Source organism: Coenobita brevimanus, chromosome 111 (genome assembly GCF_032717465.1).
Source record: "Coenobita brevimanus isolate Jiangsu-jjx chromosome 111, ASM3271746v2, whole genome shotgun sequence".
Classification (NCBI taxonomy): Eukaryota; Metazoa; Arthropoda; class Malacostraca; order Decapoda; family Coenobitidae; genus Coenobita; species Coenobita brevimanus.
In genome coordinates, this window is record NC_137064.1 from 35,039,049 (window position 1) to 35,060,924 (window position 21,876).

The 21,876-nt window shown below is 40.4% G+C and overlaps 1 protein-coding gene across 1 annotated transcript in view; it reads left to right on the top strand.

The window, feature by feature from the left end:
- The first annotated feature begins 718 nt into the window (after positions 1-718).
- Positions 719-21,876, top strand: part of LOC145417874 (ral GTPase-activating protein subunit alpha-2) — a 151,263-nt gene continuing 130,105 nt past the window's right edge. Inside the window, exons 1-9 of the mRNA XM_080286490.1 lie at positions 719-827; positions 2,511-2,621; positions 8,202-8,385; positions 9,742-9,988; positions 10,977-11,115; positions 17,770-17,899; positions 18,965-19,054; positions 19,958-20,132; positions 21,548-21,712. Coding sequence (XP_080142616.1) covers positions 719-827; positions 2,511-2,621; positions 8,202-8,385; positions 9,742-9,988; positions 10,977-11,115; positions 17,770-17,899; positions 18,965-19,054; positions 19,958-20,132; positions 21,548-21,712 — 1,350 coding nt within the window. The remainder of the gene's footprint in view (positions 828-2,510; positions 2,622-8,201; positions 8,386-9,741; positions 9,989-10,976; positions 11,116-17,769; positions 17,900-18,964; positions 19,055-19,957; positions 20,133-21,547; positions 21,713-21,876) is intronic.

Below are 21,876 nucleotides of genomic sequence, written 5' to 3' on the forward strand. Positions count from 1 at the left end.
ATATCTTGTGTAGCATTTAAGTTTGAATAAATTTGTTACTCCTGTCATATAGCGTACTCCTTCCCTGCTCTGTGGAAGTGCATTCCCCAGGGATAATCCTTGGAAACCCTTGCCGGACAAAAATGTTAAAAAGATATGTCAAATTGAGATAATGATACTGAAAAGGCTAAGCAATTGACCTTGTTTGTCCTACTCCATAAAGGGGCGCTTGCCACGGCCTTCTCAAGGCTGTGGGCTGGCTGTCCCTCCCTCCCCCCTTTTTTTTATTTTTAGCAAATAGGCAGTTGAGCATATAGATTCAACCATGGCAGCTCAGATTACTGCAGAGAAATCACCAATTTAATCATAATCATAAGCTAGTTCAACATCAAAATTCATCAAAAGTTACAACTCTTTTGCAATCCCGTAAAACTTTTTCTTACCTATCAAAGCGCATTTGACAAGCTTTCGTTTTTCTGTCTACCTATCACTTTTCATTGTGAAAAGCGCAATATGATGAATTAGTACTGAAATATTTCGTCTAAATTTTGTAAACTTTTTATAAGATAATATTTCTATATAGTTTTCTGGTGTCCTCGTAATGAAGATCAGTTTGGGTTGAGCGAGATGTTTGTGTAGCTTTGTTGTGGCTGTGGTCTGCCGTATTTGGGGTCACTTTGGCCTTTTGGTGCTTTTACCTGCCCACAAAACAACAAATTCTTACTATGAACAGTGGAAAATGTTCAAAAAGAACGCCACATCGTCGGACGTGAAGAAGAGTCTTGGCAAATGTCTGGATATAAAGCGAGATACGCCCACCCGTCTCAAGCATCTGCGGACTGTGCTAGGTCAGATCATTTATTTTCTTGCTTTCAGCCTCGTTCACCCCTTAAGTTAACATATAATAGGGATTCGCCGAATTTAGTTGGTCTTGTAATTTTAACAAATCACCTTGAATTAAATGGTAATGGAACTTTCACAGTCATCTGCGGGCTGGTAGGTTGGGCGCATGTATTACATTATTACTTTCATCATCTTCCACCGCATATTTAGATTAGTCCTTGTAATAGAGACTATAAAATGTACATTGGTGATGCAGTAGTGATAAATCCCCCACCTCAGCATCCTGAAATGTCAATAGAATCTTCTCAAGGGTTTGTTTATATATTTGCTTTCAGGGTCTGTTACCATATCACATTTAAGATATCAGTAGATTAGGCTAGGTTACATGTAAAATTTCTGAAAGTTGCACAGGTTGTGTTGTATAAATAAATAAGCCATGGTATCCTTGAATGTTGTTGAAATTTAGAATACAGTAGTGGTTGTATAATAGAAATTTAAAAAATCTCATTGTCAGCAGGGTCAGTCAGTTTTGATGTTTGATAACCTGCATTTTTCGTGATGTTCATAATCTGGTACTCCTTAACATGTGGATTGCAGAATTACCTTTTTTTTATCCCACCACGTGGTGTACAAAAAATGATTTTTTTAGTTTTTGTTTTATTATAAACTTGGCGATAAACATCTAGGGCATCATCTGATGGAAAAAAAAAATCTCTTTCTCTCTCCGTCTTTGCATAGCGCCATATGTAAGTTTGCATAGGGGTGAAGTGAAAAAATGAAAAATTATATATATATATATATACATACAGTTTTTGTTTATTATAAAACTTGAAGATAAACATCCTGGGCATCACCTGGTAAAAATGAAAAAATCTCTCTTTCCATCTTTGTGTAGCGCCATGTGTAAGTTTGAGTAGGGGTGGAGTAGTTAGCAGTGATACATGGCCACTGGAAGGCTAGTGCAGCCTTAGCTGTGGCTCGCAACGTGATGCTACCCAGCCTGAGCTGTGGCTCGCAGTCCATGGGTTAAGGAGAGAGAAACCATCTCTTTATTAAAAAAAAAAAAAAAAAAAAAAAAAAAGAGCCCTTGAATTAATTCAGTGACTTTTTAAATGTGTACAGAAGTGCTTTTTAGAATATGAAGAGGATCCATCAGTATACAAGGGAATTATGATTATGTAAGGGATAGGTTATGTTAGGTGGAATAGATTAGGATGACTTTCTTTTGATTAGTATAAAATAGATTAAATTAGATTAGGTCAGGTTAGGTTACCCGGTAAATAAAATTGGGTTAAGTTGCAAAAATTCAGTGGGAGTTAGGATTTTGGTGGCTTGACTGACCATCTGGAAGATGCATGTGAAATGGTCCTATGAAGAAAAAAAAAAAATACTGTACATACTGTAGCTACATTTATACCTCTGAGCCAGGATTTTGGAAGCTTGAATGATGTGTGAATAATTGCCTGGCCTGTTTCATTGTGTATGTTGTTGCAAGTACTTCCTCTTTCCATGTTTATCTGTGTTTGAATTCTGCTCTACCTCACCCCCATTCTTAGGGGGAAAAAAAAGGTGAAGATGGCGATGATCATCATCAACACTGAATTGTTGTTTCTGTCTGAAGAAAGCAAATTTAATACAGCCTCGGCTACAAGTACATTTATTGCTAATATGCCAAATTTTCTTTTCAGATAACACAGATTTAGGGGAGCTGAAGTCTTTCCTGGAAGTAAATTTCAGCCCAGTGTTTCACATTTTCTATGAAGCATTCATTACCTTTGAGGGAAATCTAAAACAAAAAGGTTAGTTATCAGTACATACTGGTAGGTAGTACTGGTAATGTTATCATGTAGTTCTCATGGCTCTGCTATGTTAAAGATGGGACACAGCTGCCCCAATGTGCATGCACATAGACAGAGTCTTACAAAACACTCCCCCACCCCCACTCCATGGCTAGATTAACCAAGACTAATAAACTTGGTGTCAAAGATTAATTACCATCATGTTAGCCTATGTTCTCACAAATTTGCAACAAATACCGGGTAATCATTTTTTTTTCTTTCTTTCCTTTTTAAGTGCTCCAATTGTTTATCAGATGCATATGAAATGTTGAGTCTGCTGAAGTGATTTCACCCAGATTCACCCATTATTTGGCAGTTTATGTTCACCTGCTGTATTCTACTTACAGTATTATATTATTACAGTATGGTAGATAAATCCTGTTATTGAATTGCAGTTGAGTATTTTATATCATGAGTTTATGACATTCATATTTTATTGCATATGGGCGAGCTCTGTGGCTTGAGTGAGGAGTGGTACAAAGAAGTTCAGGGAGTTGTTGCCTCTCCTGACATTGAGAGGGCTCTCCTTCCGTGCGTAGGGATCTTTGTATGCAGCATGTGTTAGAGTGTAATGCTGTATGGTGGTGAGACCTGGGCGTAAAGGAAGAAGATATTTGCAGGTTTAGATGTACAGAAATGGCTCTGATCTGGTGGATGTGCAGTGCATCTCTGAGTGTGAGGCCTGGGGGGGCTAGGTTTTCGATGGAAGAGTTGAGAGGTAGGATGGGACTGGAGTGTATTGCTGTTGTGATGAGGAGAGGTAGACTGAGATGGTTTGAGCATTTTGAGAGGATGGTGGATGTTAATTAGGTGCAGAAAGTGAGAAGTATTAATGCTGGGGGTAGGGTAGCAAGAGGTACGGTAGGTCGAGAAAGACCTTGGATGAGGTCATTGAGTGTGACCTCAGCGATAAGGGACTAAATAGGGAGGCTGCCACTGTTTGAGCAGTATGAAGAGCCATCATTAGGTGACCAAGGCCAGTGCATGCCAGCATGTTGGAACCTTCAAAAATGAAACAGAACGAAACTGGTATTGTTGTAAGCATCCAGTTTTGTTTGTAAACTTTGGATATTTGCAGTACTATGTTTACAAATACTGTATATATATATTTATACCTTTTTTTTTTCCCATGTGAGATGTGAACAATTAACAATTTTCTTTAGGCTGCCTGTAGTCATGGAAGACACTTGCCTTTGATTTAACAGAAAATTACAGTGCCCTCACTACTTTTGTGCCTAATTGGTGCCACAATTGCGTTGTGAAGCTAATAATCACGAAACTCATGCATATACTTTACATATACAGTAATAAGTGGTACCGGTAATTGGTTCTGGGGTCAGCACTTCATTCCCCCTTAGTCCTCTGTTAATGACACAATACCCCAACTATAAACTACATACAGACGTATATTACTGAACCGTAATACTAAAGACTTTACTAGCATTAACATATTGGTTGAACTGCTTCATGAGGCCTGAAAATGAGTTCCAGGGCTTGGAACAGTGGTTATTAACCACTAGCGCTCTAAATTGGCTGGCAAAAGTCAATTCATATTGTTATCGAAGGGAAACATCTGATAATAATCGGCTGAGAAATGAAGAAAAATATACAGTATATATATATATATGTAAATGCTTGTTTTAGCTAATGACCCTAGCCTGTAACATTTATTTCTCTACCATTTTAGGTGTGAACTGATGCTGTAATGATAGAGTATTTTTCAGAGATACATACATAACCCACATTCTAATGACTGTATTAAATGATAAAATCCATCCATCCATCATCTAATCTTATGTCGCCCCATGAGGAGCGTAGGAGCCTTGGGCTAGACAAGGTGGTCCAGACATTTAAGATGAGAGTGACCAGCCTCAGTCATCCCTGAGTGGTAATATGTGAGCAATAAACCCCAACCACATCTTGGATGTAAACCTTCACAGGCTCAGTCCTGCTGGAGTGCCTTAATTACCCACTAAACCACCAGGCATCATAATTTGGTTACATGGTTACCACTCAGCATAGTAAAAGGTTTCCTGGTGTACAGGAAACCATTTGGCTTGTCACTCAGTGTAGAGTCACTCATAGGCAAAAAGAAAAGGAAAAAGTGAAGGAAAGAAACTTGAACTAAAACATACGAAATATTTAGAATATTATGTCATTTGTTAGAATGAAGCTTAACACAAATACCTAGAAAATGGTCTTCTGTCAAGCAGCTGTGGCAGACTTGTATGAACTTGTGTCTCTCTCTTTCACTCAGTCTCTGTCTCTTGCTCTCACTCACACACACACACACACACACACACACACACACACACACACACACACACACACACACACACACACACACACACACACACACACACACACACACACACACACACACACACACATGGGAGGAATGGGACTCAGGAGGCAGCTAAGATTCGTGGGGCACTATATTATTAAATATAACAATGAACAATGTGATGATGCAATGGGTCAAAGAAGAGACACGGTTCCGAGGTGAGGACACACCAGCAAAACTAGATTTACTGTTTACCAAAGAACCTGATGTACTAGAATCCATGAAATATCTGTGTCCTATTGGAAAAAGTGATCATGTGGTCATTGAGTTCCAGTTGATAACAGGGAACGTGGAGCCAAGAGACGAGCCTTATAGGCAGAGAAGATATAACTTTGGGAAAGCAAACTTTACAGGATTGAGAATTTTTTTTGAAAATGTGGATTGGAGAAAATTCAGAGAAACAAGAGAGATACAGAGGAAGTGGGATATTTTTCTAGGCCTCTACTGTATAATTCAGGAGTGGAAAAATTTGTGCCAATAGTAAGGGGGAAAGAAAGACGTGGTTTAATAGAAGGTGTATGATAGCAAAAAAAGAGAGAGACATGGCGTGGAACAATTGGAGAAAGAGAGGTAACAACAGAACAAGGAAGAATATAAAAGAACTAGAAATCAGTACACAAGAATATGTAGAGAGGAAGAAAAGAATTTTGAAAAAGGTATAATAGACAAATGTAAGGATGAACCCAAACTGTTTTATAGATTTGTCAGTGGCAAATTAAAACAAAAGGAAGGAATCACCAAACTGAAAGTAGAAGGAGAGGTCTTTAAAGATGTGGCAATGCAAGCAGAAATAATGAACAAATGTTTCCAATCAGTTTTCACTAATGAAAAGGAGTTTGTGGTAGGGGAGGGAGTGACTAGAAATATAGTGATAAAAGATATAAAAGTGGAAGTACAGGAAGTGTATAAGTTACTGGAAACTCAAGATGTATGGAAAGCCCCAGGACCAGATAGAATCTGTAAATGGGTACTGAAGGAATGCAGAGAACAACTGGCGGATAAGATTCACAGTTTAATTGTGTGTTCTCTGGAAGAGGGGAAAGTGCCTCAAGAATGGAAGAGGACAAATGTGGTACCAATTTATAAGGGAGGAAATAGGGAAGAACCCCTGAATTATGGACCAGTGTCTCTAACCAGCATGGTTGCAAAATTGTGCGAGAGAATTCTGAAAGATAGATGGGTAAAATATCTGGAAGAGATGAATATTTTGGCTGATAGTCAGTTTGGATTCAGAAGTGGAAGGTCATGTGTTTCTAACTTGTTGAGTTTTTACTCAAGAGCAATTGACGTGCGTCAGGAGAGTGATGGTTGGGTGGATTGTGTGTATTTAGATTTGGAGAAGGCCTTCGACAAGGTACCCCATAAGAGACTAATGTGGAAACTAGAGCATATAGGAGGACTAAAGGGGAACCCTCTGGAGTGGATGAGAGACTTTTTGAGAGACAGACGAATGAGGACAGTAATAAAGGATGGAATGTCTGGATGGAGGAAAGTAACAAGTGGAGTCCCACAGGGCTCGGTGTTGACGCCAGTAATGTTCCTGATTTACATAAATGATATGGTAGATGGAGTGAACACTTATGCAAGTCTGTTTGCTGATGATGCAAAGATCTTGAGGAAGGTAGAGGTTGAGGAGGATTGTAAAATGCTGCAGGAGGGTTTGGATAGGATACATGAAAGGAGCCAGATATGGGAAATGAAATTCAGTGCAAGAAAATGTATACGGTAATTTTGGAAATGGGAAAAAGTACCAAGAGGCCATCACTGAATTATTTGATGGGTAATGAACCAATCACAAAAGTGAGAGAAGAGAAAGAATTGGGAGTGCTGGTCCAGGACAGTTTGTCACCTGAAAAACAGATTAACAAGACAGTTAGAGAGACGTATGAACTCCTGACTAATGTAAGAGTTGCTTTTCATTAAATGGATGAGGAGATGATGAAGAAATTGATAGTGGCCATGATTTACCCCAGGTTAGAATATGCAGCGGTAGTGTGGTCCCCACACAAAAAGATAGATATAAACAAGATTGAGAGAATACAAAGAACAGCAACCAAAATGGTCCCCGGTCTGGCAGATCTGTCGTACAGAGAGAGGTTGGAAAAGCAGGATTTGCCTTCCTTAGAAGAAAGGAGAAAGAGAGGCGACATGATTGCAGTGTTCAGGACCATGATGAGAGTAGATAAAATTGACAAAGAAGATCTGTTTTTATGGGATAAGAGAGTAACAAGAGGACACGGAATGAAATTGAAGAAGCCAAGCTGCTTGAAAGATATCAAGAAATATAGTTTTCCTTATAGATGTATAGACCTGTGGATTAGCCTGGACAAAGAGATCGTGCTGTGAAGCAGTGTCAAGGTAGCAACATTCTTTCACACAGAATCAGGCAAAACAGTGAATGAAATCCTCAATAAAAGCCATGTTAATGTTTCTTCCGTCCATGTCTGATATCCTGATATCGACAGTAAAAATCGGTTTTGGTTCTGTATCAGAAAAAATGTAAATATCGGTTGTATGTATATTGGTTTGGCGAATCATATCGGTTGCAGCACTAGTTACCACCTGCCCCCTTACTGCTCCTTGCCACCACTGTCAAGTTCCCCACAACTCCACTTCCCGATGCCTCAACATCAGAACCCTTAGAATCCAGGGGGACCTCATTAAACCCACCAATATTGTCAGTGTCCTCGTCTGCTGCGTCGTCGTCCTCCCCAGGCTGTATGTTCTCCAAAGCCTTGGCTTGTTGAATACGGGAGGACAGGAATTATGTTATCAGAGTCTGATGATGTGCATTAACTCTGGCATTGAAAAGATCCTTGTAATAAGCCAGAGTAGTTTATCCACCATGCGCTGCCGTGGCTCATGAAACTTTCAGTAAAATTGCGAGACTCCTTGCAGAGGAACATTCCTTTGCGTCGCGAAACTGCTATTCGCGGAAGTATAATTCACAAAACTAGTGAGTGCACTGTATATATATTGAGTATGGTACTCTTAAGTCAGAATGCACTATGGCTTGAGTTATAGTTCTACTCCAAGGAGAGAAGGTTAGGTTTTCTATCATGTAAAACCCTCCAGGGACATAAGTCAGTTTCCTACCCTTAAATTTTCTGGACTACGGTAGCCTAGTCTCAAGTCCCTATGCTGTGAAGAGGGGAATATGGGTATGGCAGTTACCATTATTGTTCCCTCTTTTTCAGGAACATTTGCAGTACAGAAAGGTCACAAGGAGGACTTGGAATGTTCACTGTATGTGTTAGATCGTCTGCTATGTCTGCTGCCTGAACACTTTGAGAAGCGATGGCAGTGCAATGCCCTCACACACATCTTCAAGAAAATTCTTCACCCTGGCAACATTGTTCGACTTCGTCGCGATGCCATGCGGTTAGCTGCATCCTTGTGTATTGTGTAGATAAGAATGTGATAGAAAGCATTAGGAAATATACAGTACTTTGAGATGTTGTCCATGTAGAGAGGAAGGAGAATGAGAAACTGACTCCTAGGAAAGTATTTGAATTGGTGAAGGGAAGGGGAGGCTGAGGATGAGGTGAAGAGGTACAGTACCATATATGAGAGATGTGGGCGTGAATTAGGGAAAGGGGAGCCTGATGGCATAGGACAGGGTGACATGGAGGAGATTCAGTTGTGGCCATCCTTTAGGGGGATTAAGGTGTTATAAACTGATAATCAGTATTGTATTTCATTTCAGATGGAATCATGATGAGTGTTTACTGACACTTTCCTGCTGACAACTGGAATGGGAGATGTCTCATAAAAAATGCTTGTGGAAGCAGCATGATGCTCACAGTGAAGAGTATGGGGTGGAAAGACATTCTCTGATGTTTGCAGAGGAATGAGAAATATGGAGGACAGTACACAGTGCTGATAGGAGATTGTTGGCAGGGTTTTGCCTATGATGATACACTTGATATAAAAAGTATCTTTACATTTTGCCATCTTTAGGCTCTAAAACAGTGGACAGATCATTTGAAAATTTTCCTCTGTTATTTCATATATGCAGTCGCATATTGTCTATTGTAGTGCTCACTGCTTTTGAAATATGGAACTTTCGCACTTACTGCCAAGTACACTGAATATAATTTGATAAGGTAACAAGTGAAATAATTCAGCATCCTACCAGCAGAGGACACAACATTAGACAACATGGCTACATGTGAATCAGGACTCATGAACGCAACTGTACTTGTATTCCTGCTACGGTATTATCATCAGCACCTTATAAAACATGAAGTTTGTACAGTGTGTGAAATAAACAATTTTTCTGAACTCTTTGTCTTACGAAGAGAACACAAATGTGAGCAGTACTCATTGTGAAACCATCAGTCCCCTGAATAAAGATACTTTTCTGATTGAGTGTATACTGGTAGTTTAAATCAGAGATGTTTCAGAATATCATAACTTTCCATACAGTTTGCATTCATCAGACCTTTTAGGCTAACCCAGTACAACCCTGTTACACCTACTGCTGTACAGTATAGTCAATTTTTCACCTGTCGGAACAGAACCATTCACAATTTGAATACCGTGGTAAGTTGTGGTTGTATATAATATGATAAGTCCTTGGTTATTAGTCATATATCCAGTGTAATTTACTTTAATCAGGCAGGCTTTTGTCTAGTTTTTCCATTTATATGTGTTTATCATGATATCTGGACCATGCTTCACCCTATCCTTAGGTGGGAAAAGAGGTCTGGATGATGATGATTATGACCTTTTCAGATTATTCATCATCTGGTACACCATCGTGGGGGAGAACAAGACCCCCGAGATGGATCGGATGTTTGCGTCGCTGGTGCCTGGCTTCCCAACACCTCCACCTGCTGCTATTCCACCAGACCTGGGCTATGGTGGGGTCACCTGCCTCGAACCATCCCCTGTTGTACCACCATCCACCACCGAGAAGACCCCACCCGATGACCTATCGTCATATCTCCTCCGCTCACTTCTTGACTACATGGTCACACAGGCAAATGCTGGTGTCATATCATTCATGGGTCTCTCCCGAAAAATTTTTAGTGTGCAGTACAGCACTCCCTTGTTTTATGATGAGGATGCTTTTGAAGAAATCCATTGAATGATTTATTATACACCGAGTCATTTATAACATAGGTTCAATGAGGATACGTTTTTGGTCAAGAGTCACCCACCCAAGAGGGTGTAAAAACAAGTTTCCAACTTACGTGTCTAAAGTTGTTATTCACTGCATTTCACTTGCTGATTACCACCAAAATTATATCTAAAAACAAGTTTCAAGCTCACCTAAACTGGTAGTTATTTCACTTCATGGCACTTTCCTTGCTGTTTGAACTCCAACACCACACATTTACCTTCACTGACACTAACACACTCTATGGTGATGAGTGGAAAGGCCATCTTTGAGCAAACAAGTGACTGTAAACTTGCATGAGGATGATAGTACAAGCAAAAATAATGATTGCATGTCGACAAGTGATACTTTGTATGGGATCATAATCATCATGTAGCTAAGCAAAAATTGTATCGTATATTGGAAAAGGTTTCAAACATTTTCATCATCATAGGTTCATCATATAATGAGAACCTGCTGTATGTGCAGCTATCCAACTATGGAGGAGCACATTACAAGGGTTTGACACTCCTTTCTTGACAGTCAACATACTGATCTGGTAGGTGCATGTATAAAGAAAAAAAAAAAGGAAAAAGAAAGGAAGGAAAAAGAAAGTGCCAACATTTAGGCCTTTTAAGTGGAACCAGGATTAGGGGAGTTTGAAGTTATGTGTGAATTAGTGTCTGGCCCATTTTACTGGGTATGCTGTTAATTGTATTCCCAATTTTGATTTGTCTCTTTCCGTGTTTGCTGGATCCTACTTTACCTGTTCCTTAAGTGGGATAAATGGTTTGGATGATAATAATAATATAGTAGAAGAATATTTTATGATTCATTATTCATCTACGTTTTGTTTTAATGTCAACAGGTGCGGCGAGTGGAGTGGCAGGATCCAACTCAACATGCACGATCGTTCTCCTATCTGTTTGCTATGTTCCGGATGTGGTACATGCCACACATCTTCCCAAGCTTTAATTCTGCCAACTCTCTGTATAAACCAAACCTTGGTAAGGACAGCACGTTTGGGGAGCATTACAGCTTTATTTGTATTCCAACTCTTTCAGTAAGATGAAGTACAGGTACTTCTAATTATATGCTGGCTATAGCCTGTTTATTTTCATATGCTGAAAGCCTTACGATGGGAGTGAGATTAGGTACTGATTTGATAAATATGATTAAATTTGAGTGTGTTGTCCCAGATGAATGGCTGAAGTGTGTGATTGTAAATGTGTACAGGAGGAAGGGTGATGCCCTGGAAAAAGAAGATTATAGAGGCATAAAATCAGTCTGCGATGAACAGAGTGGTTTAGGAGTGGCAGAGGATGTGTGGATCAAATATTTATGGTAAGACAGATAGTGGAGAAGGCTTGTGAGAAGGACTGTAAGGTGTTTATGGTATTTATGGATCTAGAAAAAACATATGACAAAGTAGACGGAGAAGGATTGTGGAAGGTTTTGTGCATGTACGGTGTAGATGTTAACCCTTTGAGATTCTGATGACTATTTCGATCATCATTTCAAATCCAACCTCAGAGATTCGGATGATGCTTTTAACCCCTTAACTGCGGGGCGTCACTTTCGTGACGCTTAGGAGCAAGGGATCATACCGCGGGGCGTCACTTTTGTGATTCTGTGTTATTTTGAATTCACCCGGGCATTCAAGTGGTGGCTTGTATCATCTATCAGTACTGCCAATGTTCAACACTAGTCAGCACTCCTAATCTCATCTGTACTCCCATCCATTGTTGACAATTTAGCCATTTCTCCCCATTCTTGACTCCCCTCCCTACTTCCCCTCCATTACCCTATCCTCTCGCCTGCCCAGCCATGCTACGCTAAGTAAATCTTCCCTGTAATTTTTCACTGATTTCATCCATTGAAATAAGCCCTATGCCCCATTCTTATACCAAATAATATATACAAGAAAGAAATAAGGTAAGTGAGAGTGCCATACACCTAGAATTGGCTAATTATCACCTGACAACACCTCATGTGCACTCGTTTGCTAATTTTCGCTGTTTATTTCCCCTTGAAATATGCTGTACAATGTATTTTTGTAATCAAAATATATATAAGAAAGGAAGGGAGAAGCCTAAGTGATATTTACATTCACCTGGAACTAACTAATTTATTATGTATTGTCTTGGTTTCCTGCCAGTCATTTCATTGTTGTATATTAGCAGGTCTCACAAGGCTGAAGTTGGCAGTATTGCACTCACCCTAGACAGGCGGCAGGAGATCACCACTATCAGTTCACTGTCGTCTTTCAAGGTGAAAGTATGTTGGATTCGCTCCTGCTAACTTCCGCCGCTTTTTAGCTCCATGCAAAGGGCCCTGTGACCATTACCCCCTACTAAACCTCGTGTGGAAAGAAGTAAAGGCCTGACAATTGAAAGAGAGTGACTACAGTCTTTCTGTTGAGTAAAACAGTGCAAGTGGAATTGTAAATAATGTGTAAACAGCAAGTGAAAGCAATGAATGTAAATATAAGTGAACAGTGGAAAATAGTTTTATAAGTTACATCAAGTGACAGTGCATAACCCTGTAAATAAAATAGAAATGTAAATAATGTAAATAAAATAGAGAACGTAAATAGAAATGTAAATCTGTCTATCTATCTATTGCCAGACGCCATAATCCCGTACGGGGTGGCCATTTGACTCTGAGTTATTTGTTTTACAGGGAGGGGCACTAACCCTCCACCAACCTACTTGACACGTAGGGAGCATGTATGGTTTGGTTATATGGTTACCACCCAGCGTTGTAAATGGTTTCTTGGCTTACAGGAAACCATTTGCTTTGTCACTCAATGTAAAGCCACCTGTTTCGGAAAGAAAAGCAATAAGTAGTGACAGAAAAGATGGGAGAAATAGGAAGAGAGGAGGGCAGGCACAGAAGAATGATAAAGGCTAAGGAAGAAGTAGGCAGCACAAAATGAGTAGTATTATAAGAATATGAGTACATATACTTGGAGTAATGAAAGTGAAAGTTTCACTCTAGCATGTATAAATACTATGAGTTATGAGAGTGAAGGTGAAAGTGACATTCACTCTCAATGCTAGTATACAGGACGGGAAAGTGAATGCTGCGTATTTTACTGAAAGAAATTGAATCCCTACAGTGACAATAAACTACTATTACTGAAGGAAACTTATGGATAAAGACTGTAGATATATATAAGTGTTATATAGTAATAGAAATATAAACTGTGAGTGTTTTTATGAATAATAAATGACACCACCAGCGGCGAACGATCGGAAGTGGGATGGTCATACGCCCTCGTAATTTTCATTGCTTTCACGTTTTTTTTTTTTTTTTTTTTTTTTTTTTTTTAGTATGGATTCCAAACTATTTGAGAATCATAAAATAGTGTTTCTAGTGATAATATCAGGCTATGGTAATCATATTACGAGTTGTCGGGAAGTGTAAAGTGGAGACTTCGTTACCCAACTTCAGAGGTCTCCACAAGCCCTACGGTACTCGACGAAGGCTCAACAAACACCCCAGGAGAAAGCTGAAGGTATGTGCCATAAGCATATGTGATTTTAATATTCTAGGACTAATAACTGATTTTTGGCAAATATTTTTAGAGAGTGTCGGAGCGCAAATATGCCCGCGGGAGCCGCAAGTCAAAGCAAAACAAGCCCGTGGTTTAAGGGTTAATCATCATTTTAAGAAACTTTTGTAAAATATTCACCATAAATCACATTTACGCATCGTAACGAAGAGGCTCAAGCATGATGTCACAGAATGGTTGCTCTATGTGTGGCGGTACTGCACAGCAGGTCTGACTCATGGCTTTGTTTCTTTGTAACTTTATTCATGGTGAATATTTTTCTACAGTAAGGTATAAAATTTTTGGTTTTTGCCTAAATTCAACTCGTCACTTTGACTTTTTATTTTCTTTGTTTTCCTTTTATGAACATACTACGTTAAAGTACAACTATTCAGCTTCAAAATAACACCACAACCAGCATCCTATCATAAAAAGTGTTTTTACACTGACCGATCAAAGAAAAACATCGCAAAGCAAATATGCAGCCAAGACTAAAATAAAATTTTGCATCTCTTTCCTTTCGCTTTACTGCACAATGAAATGCAAAAATTACCATAATCTATATATCACTGTAAAGGTAATTTGTTGTATTTTTGCATGGTTTAAACCAAATTTACATATCTTTACTCATTATTTTTTGCCGATTATTTTTCTACAGCAAGGTATAAAATTTTTGCTTTTCGCCCAACTTCAACTCATCATTTTGACATTTTATTTTCTTTGTTCGCCTATTTTGAACATACTGTGATAAAGTACAACTATTCAGCTTTAAAATGACACCAAAACCAACATTCTGTCATGAAAAGTGTATTTACACAGAGTGATCAAAGTAAAATATCGGGCCGCGAAGATGTGGGTCATTGTGAGTGGCTGACTCTGGCACAGAGAAAAACTTCCCAGGCCAGAAACCTGAAATGGTTAAGCTGCTAGGAGCCATCAAGAGTTTTTATGATGGTAATGAAGCATGTGTAAGGGTAAATGGGCATCTAAGTGAATGGTTCATGATTGGTGTGGGCGTGCAACAAGGTTGTGTGATATCGCCATGGTTGTTCAGTGTATATATATATATATATATATATATCGATGGGGTGATGGGAGAAGCAAACACATGTGTAATGGAGAGAGGGATGGCGTTGGTAATGAGTGGTGACGGATGGATTATCTCGGAATTGTTGTATGCTGATGATGCAGTACTACTTGCACATACAGCACAGGAACTTGGTAGACTAGTGCAGAGTTTTGCTGATGTCTGTAAGTGTCGTGCCATGAGAGTAAATATAGAGAAGAGTAAAGTGATGGTTACTGAGAGAGAAGGTGACTCCCAGTGTGATGTTACAGTGAATGGAGAGAGAGACCAAAATTGGTGAAAGAGTTCAAATACCTGGGTACAGTGAGAGAAAAGAGAGGAAAATGTGCAAAAGAAGTAGAAAGAGAGTGAGACAAGGAAGGAAAGTAGCTGGTGCTATGAAGGCCTTAATAAGAAACAGAGGCTGCGCAATGCTTGCGTGAGGGAGTGTCAGTGTCAGTGTTAACATATGGATGTGAGACTGTGGTATGGCATCAAAATGAAAAGTCACAAGTGAGAGCAGTGAAGATGGGACTGCTGAGAAATGTTTGTGGAGTACAGAGAGTGGACAGGATACGAAATAATGTGATTCATGAAAAATGTGGAGTGAGGAAGTCTCTGGACACCAGAATCAAAGAGATTGTACTGAGATGGTATGGTCATATGGAGAGAATGGATAACTATAGAGTGGTGAAAACGGTATATCTGAGCGAATTTGAAGGAGGGAGGAGGCAAGGTAGGCCAAGGAGAAGGTGGAGGGATATGGTGGATGAGTGTGTGAGGAAGAGAGGTTTGGAAGTCGGTGAGGCTAAGGGACTGACAAGAGATGGAGCTGGCTGGATGAATGTTGTGAGAAGAAGTGCATTATCAAGGATTTGGCACCCCTTTTTAACATGAAAGCATCTGGATTGACTCTATCGGATATGTTTATGTGAAGCAGTATAATGTTGTGAATGTTTTGGGGGTATCAGATAGAGCCAGGATTCTGGGGGCTTGAATGATGAGTGAATGGAAACATGGCCCAATGGATTGGGCAAACTTGGGCTGTCTGGACGATGCTACCCTTCACCCTGCCCTATGGTGGGAAAGGAGGTCCGTATGATGATGATGAAAACTTTTGGACCAGATAATGAAGGTAATGGAGAGAGTCCTAGAAGGTATGATTAGAGGAAGAGTGAATGTTGATGAGATAGAGTTTAGGTTTATGCCAGGCGCAGGGACTACTGATGCCATATTCATTGTTCGACAGCTTCGGGAAAAATATATAGAAAAAAAAAGGGGGGGGGGATCTGTGTTTTGTTTTTGTTGATTTGGAGCCAGGATTTCAGGGGCTTGAATGATGAGTGAATGGAAGTGTGGCCCATTGAATTGGGCAGACTTTGGCTGTCTGGATGTTGCCACTGCTCGCCTTGCCCCAGGGTGGGAAAGGAGATCTGGATGATGACGATGATGATGGAGAAGGCCTTTGACAGACTTCCTAGGGAGATTGTGAAATGGACAATGAGAAAGCTTGGGATCGAGGAGTGGCTGGTTAGAGTGGTTATGGCTATATATCTAGGTCAAGAAGTGGCTGGTTAGAGTGGTTAAGGCCATGTATGTAGGTGTTCACAACCAGGTGAGAGTGAATGGGGATTTGAGTGAGGAGTTTTCTGTGAGTGTTGGTATGCAGTAGTGGTCATTCTTGAGCCCCTTGTTGTTTATCATGGTGCTTGAAACCCTGTCATCTGACTTCAGAGTTGGACTTCCTTGGGAAATGTTGTATGCTGGTGATTTGGTGTTGATTGCAGAGAATGAAAGGGAGGCGGAGGAAAGATTTAGGATGCTGAGAGACAATGTGGGGTGCAAGATCTTGAGAGTCAGTGCAGTTATAACAAAGGTGATGGTATTTAGGGTTGGTGTCGGTACTGTCAAAGAAAAGAGAGAGTGGCCATGTGTGGTTTGCCACAAGAGCTTAGGAAGTAATTCCATCTTGTGCAGTGTTTGCGATAAGTGGGTGCATAAGAGATGCAGTGATTTTAAAGGTAGACTGTGAGATAATGCTGATATCATATGTGTGGTGTGTCAGGGAGAGGATTGATCTTGCTGATGAGTCCCTTGAGTGTGTAGGAGAGATTTGTTACTTGGGAGACATGTTATGTGCTGGAGGTGGGGTTGGAGCTAGCTCTGTGGCTAGGGTGAAGAGTGGTTGGAAGTTCAGGGAGCTGTTGCCTCTCCTGACATTGAGAGAGTACTCCTTCCGTGCTAAGGGATCTTTGTATGCGACATGTGTTAGGAGTGTAATGTTGTGTGGTAGTGAGACCTGGCCAGTAAAGGAAGAGGATATTCATGGGCTCAAACATGCGGAAATGACAGTGATTAGGTAGATCTATAGTGCGTTCTTGAATCCGAGGCATGGGGATGGTAGGTTTATGGTGGAAGGGTTGAGAGGAAGAATGGGGCCGGAGTTTATTGGTGTTGTGATGATTAGGGGCAGATTGAGATGGTTTGGGCTTGTGGGGAGGGTTGGGGATGACAGTTGGGCACAGAAAGTGAGAAATGTGAACATTGGGTGTAGAGTTGCGAGAGGCAGACTGGAAAAGACCTGGGACCAGGTCATAGGCTGTGACCTCACAGATAAGGGACTTAATAGGGAGACAGCCATAGATCAAGCAGCAGGGAGAGCCGCCATTAGGTGACCAAGGCTGACACATGCAAGCATGTTGGAGCCTTTATAAATGAAATGAAATAAGATTATGACAAAGATCCATAATCCCATTTTACCTTAATTGTTAACCAGGTGTAGTCACATTGGAGGATAAGTATGACAAGTTACCAAGGAAGCTCAGTTTTACCTCATAATTAAAACTCATTGAGAATCATGGAACCACAACTTATTAGTCAGCTTGAGTGTAGCTTGTTTCTGCCAGATGAAAACAGACTGGCCGTGATAGTTTGCTTGTAGGGCAATAGATGAATGAATGTTAGGGTAATTGATGAATGAAAAGATGAATAGTCTTCACTGTGCTTTGGTTAATGAAGTTTGCAATTGTGACTTTTTAGAGTTGCCTGAGCTCCGTACCAGTCCAGGAGTGAGCCCTTATGGTACATGTCAGGTCGCAGTGGTGGAGTGGGTCCGCAAGTTTGTTGTATCCACATCACAGCGCACAACACAATCTGTTTCATCTACAGGGTGAGTTTATTCTTTGTAATCTGGATATAGTTTAGCCACATGAAGAGAATGGAGAATGAGCCTTATTAGGGGTGTGTGTATGAGTAAGGTGGAGGGGGTGACTGAGAATGAGATGGAGAAATGAAATGAAGTGGAGAGGTTATGAGGAGGAGGGGTGAGTATAAAATAGGGCAGCCTGTTGACAGGGGATGGTTGACATGAAGGTGATTCATTTGTGGCCACGTTATCAGGTTTTAGGACTTCTTCTTCAAGATAGATAGGCAGATAAATTAATCTGGATAGAAAATCTTTGTTGTTGTCTATCTGTCTGTCAGTAAATTGTGATTGGACTGGATAGTCTTGGAGTCATACTCCTATATCTCGTGTGATATCAGGTCTCATCATATAACAGTGTTATAATAACAAATATGGATGAATGTGGAAGGCCAAGAAGATAACAGTATGATAAGTAAATGCTTGAAGTGAGGTGTGAAAGTTGATATAGCAGGAAAGTGACAAATAATGTAAGTGAAGTGTGTCTTTACTTTAGTTCATTTACTTTAACTTAGTAGATATTTTTGTCCCTTTTCATTAAATTCATGTACTGGTAGCTCTGTGGCAGAAACAGTTCTACATCCTTTCCCAAGTACTATACTTCTTCCTCACTGTAACCTTATTGTTTTGTTAATATCTTATTATAGCTAAGGATTCATGGTGAAGAGATGGTAAAGTTACACCTAAGCAAAGTGAACAGTATTAAGATGTACATGAGAAGAATGCATCTTCCCCCTCCCCCCCTCTAATTGGTAGGGTGATTTCTGTCTCACTGGCCTAATGCAGCACATTTTTGTGTGGATCATATGTCCTTTGAGGTTGAGCCAAGAATTTCATGGACTTGAATGGTGAATGGTAGGGGTGGATATATACTGGTAGCCCAATATACGGGATGCCCTATTGATAGTTCTTTTTCCATTGTTCTCTTGTAATCTCATTTGTGGTGTTGGTGAGAGGTAAGGTTGGGATGTTGATGACGATGATGATTGTAAAGTTGTGTATATGAAATTATAGCATTGTTGTGACCTGCAGGGAGGAAGATGGGCGTCGATCGGGCCACAGCGATGCACCGGAGGGCAGTTCAAGTGACCAGGACTCCATCACATCTGCTTTCTATGTCAAGTAATTCAAAAGGGAACATTCATTCTTAGATACTGCACTGCATTGCCCTTTTTATTTTCTTATTTATTTTTAGTCCTTGGTAGTGGTAGGTGGGGATGCTCAACATCCACTCACTCAGTGTAGTGCTGCTTTGGGTGTCTGCCCTTTCCTCTCTTCCATCCTTCCTCTTCTGTCTTTCTTTCCTTCATTCTTTCCTCTTCTGTCTTTCTTTCCTTCATTCTTTCCTCTTCTGTCTGCCTTCGGGTGACTTTATACTCCCTCTTCTGTCTTTTCTCTTCCTTCTGCCCATGGGTGACTCTACACTGAGTGACAAGCCAAATGGTTTCCTGTACACGAGGAAACCATTTACTACACTGGCTGGTAACCATATAGCCAAATAATGGCACCTGGTGGTTTAGTGGGTAATTAAGGTGCACCAATCAGATTGAGCCTGTGTAAGTTTATATCCAAGGGGTGGTTGTGGTTTATTGCTCATGTAATGCCACTCAGGGATGAGTGAGGCTGGTCACTCTCATCATAAACATTGGGACCAACTTGCCTAGCCCCGGGTTCCTGCGCTTCTCATGGGGCAGCACAGGATTGGATGATGGATGGATGGTAGATTACAAAAATAAAAAGTTATTAAACTTCAGTTTCAACTTTTTGTCAAGTGAGAAAGGTACAGTAATTTCTCATTATAATGTACCGTATATACTGCCTTGTTTATGTCCTTTTTCATAATTAAGTTCACAGTCATTTTGAAGTAATTGTCAATTAAATTTCCATTTCTTCCTGTAAAGCTGGTTTGCCATGTCCATCAGTTTATTGTACCATTTGTATGACAGAAGTTGATATTTTGGAACACAACCTTGATATATGAACATTGGATTACTGATAATTTAGGCATTGATATTTACTTGTCAGTGAGGAGTCTGGGTGTGGTGAGGACTGTGCAATGGTGCGTGACACCCTCTTTTCCTCACGGGAACACGTCAATTTTATCCACGAGCTGTTTCGTCAGTCACTCTGCCTCAGCTTTCGTTATGCTGCCGTTATGAAGACAGTCATATTCACCTACAAGGACTGGATACAGATGAATGTGAGTTGCAGTGAAAATTGGTTATAATAATAGTAACAACATTATTTGATATGAAGGCAGGGGAGTAACAGTTGAATATGAGAAATTGGAGAGTAGGTAAGGTCATTGATCTGGGAGTGGATACATGTAGACCAGAGTAGCAAGAGATTAACATGAGAAAAAGACAGTAGAAAAGTTAGGATCAGTGAACTGGAAGTGGATGTATGCAGACAAGAAGCACGGGTATGGTAGTAACAGATATACAGTAAGACCCCCCTATAACAGACTAATTCGGGCCCAAACCATTCCGAAAAATGTGAAATTCTGATAAAAACGACATCCGGACTTCCCCGTTAATCCGGACTTTTCTGATATATCAGACATTAGTCCAGATCACATGAACAGTTTTTAAACTGCTTTGACTGCCAATGCAGTACTGTACTGTGTTATAACTTCGCTACATTAATCAAATGGTGTAATACATATAATAATACTATACTGTACACTGATAAACATTTCTTTTTTTTACCTTATTGTGGTGAACACAGCTGAAGTGGTCAGGCAGTCTGGACTGCTCCTGGCTTTATCAGACTTTTTCTAATATATAGGAATTTAGTCCGGTATCTCCTCGAGTCCGATAAAAGTGAATTCCGGTCTATTGAAGTCCGTTATATTGAGGTTTTACTGTATATATCATATATGAGAAAAGGAGAGATGAAAAGTTAGGGCTTGTTTGAATATGATAAAAGATTAGGAAGAGTTTGATTAAGAGAAACAGATTGAAAAACTTTTGAACATGAGAAGAAAACAGAAGAAAAGTTGAAGTCAGTGAACTGTGAGTGGATGTATATAGATCATACTTCAGCCTCTGATGACCACTGGCGTACATTTGCATCGTATATAAAGGCTCCAGCATGCTAGCGTGTGTTGGCTTTGATCACCTAATGACGGCTTTCAATGCTGTTTGATCTCAAGCAGCCTCCCTATTCAGTCCTTTACCCTAGGGGTCACACTATGACCTCATCCCAGATATTGTTTAGTCTGCCCTTCGCATCCCTGCCTTTCAACGGTCAGACCTCTCACCCTCCGCATCCAGTTGTTGTCATCCATCATCTCAACATGTCCAACCCATCTCAATCTACCCCTCCTCATCACAGCATCAATACATTCCAGCCCCATCCTTCCTTTCAACTCTTCAGCCAACTGTAGTTCTTTCAACTTAACTGGGCCCAAATTTACATCCATTTATAGCTTATTTCACATTGCATAACAACACAAAAAGACATACTACAGCTCTACATTCTTTCCATAGTACTTATTTGTCACTGGCACCGTATTCCATTGTTAATCTGTTGCTAACAAGTAAGCATTCAAAATGGAGGGATTGCAGTTTAGGGCAAGTTGAGTTTAAAAAAATATATCCCTACGACCACCAGGTGCCTGAGATGCCGCCCTTCATGCTGGAGCCACTGGAGGGCGGGTCTGGGCCACGTGATGATGCAGCGTCGCCCCAGGACAACACTAGTGGACAGAGACGTATGCGTAATGAGTCCTACCTCGGTGCTGTCAACAAAGACATACACATCAGGGCTGGACTGCAGGTGATGTCTCGCTTGGTCTTGTCTATCTGTCTATCTACCTATTGCCAGGCACCTTAATCCCATAAGAGGTGCCACAAACAAATCGCCTCCTTGTTGCTCTGTCCCCTGCCATTTACTGCCCTGCATCCAGCTCACACACCCCTTTCTCAAGTATTTCTCCACTC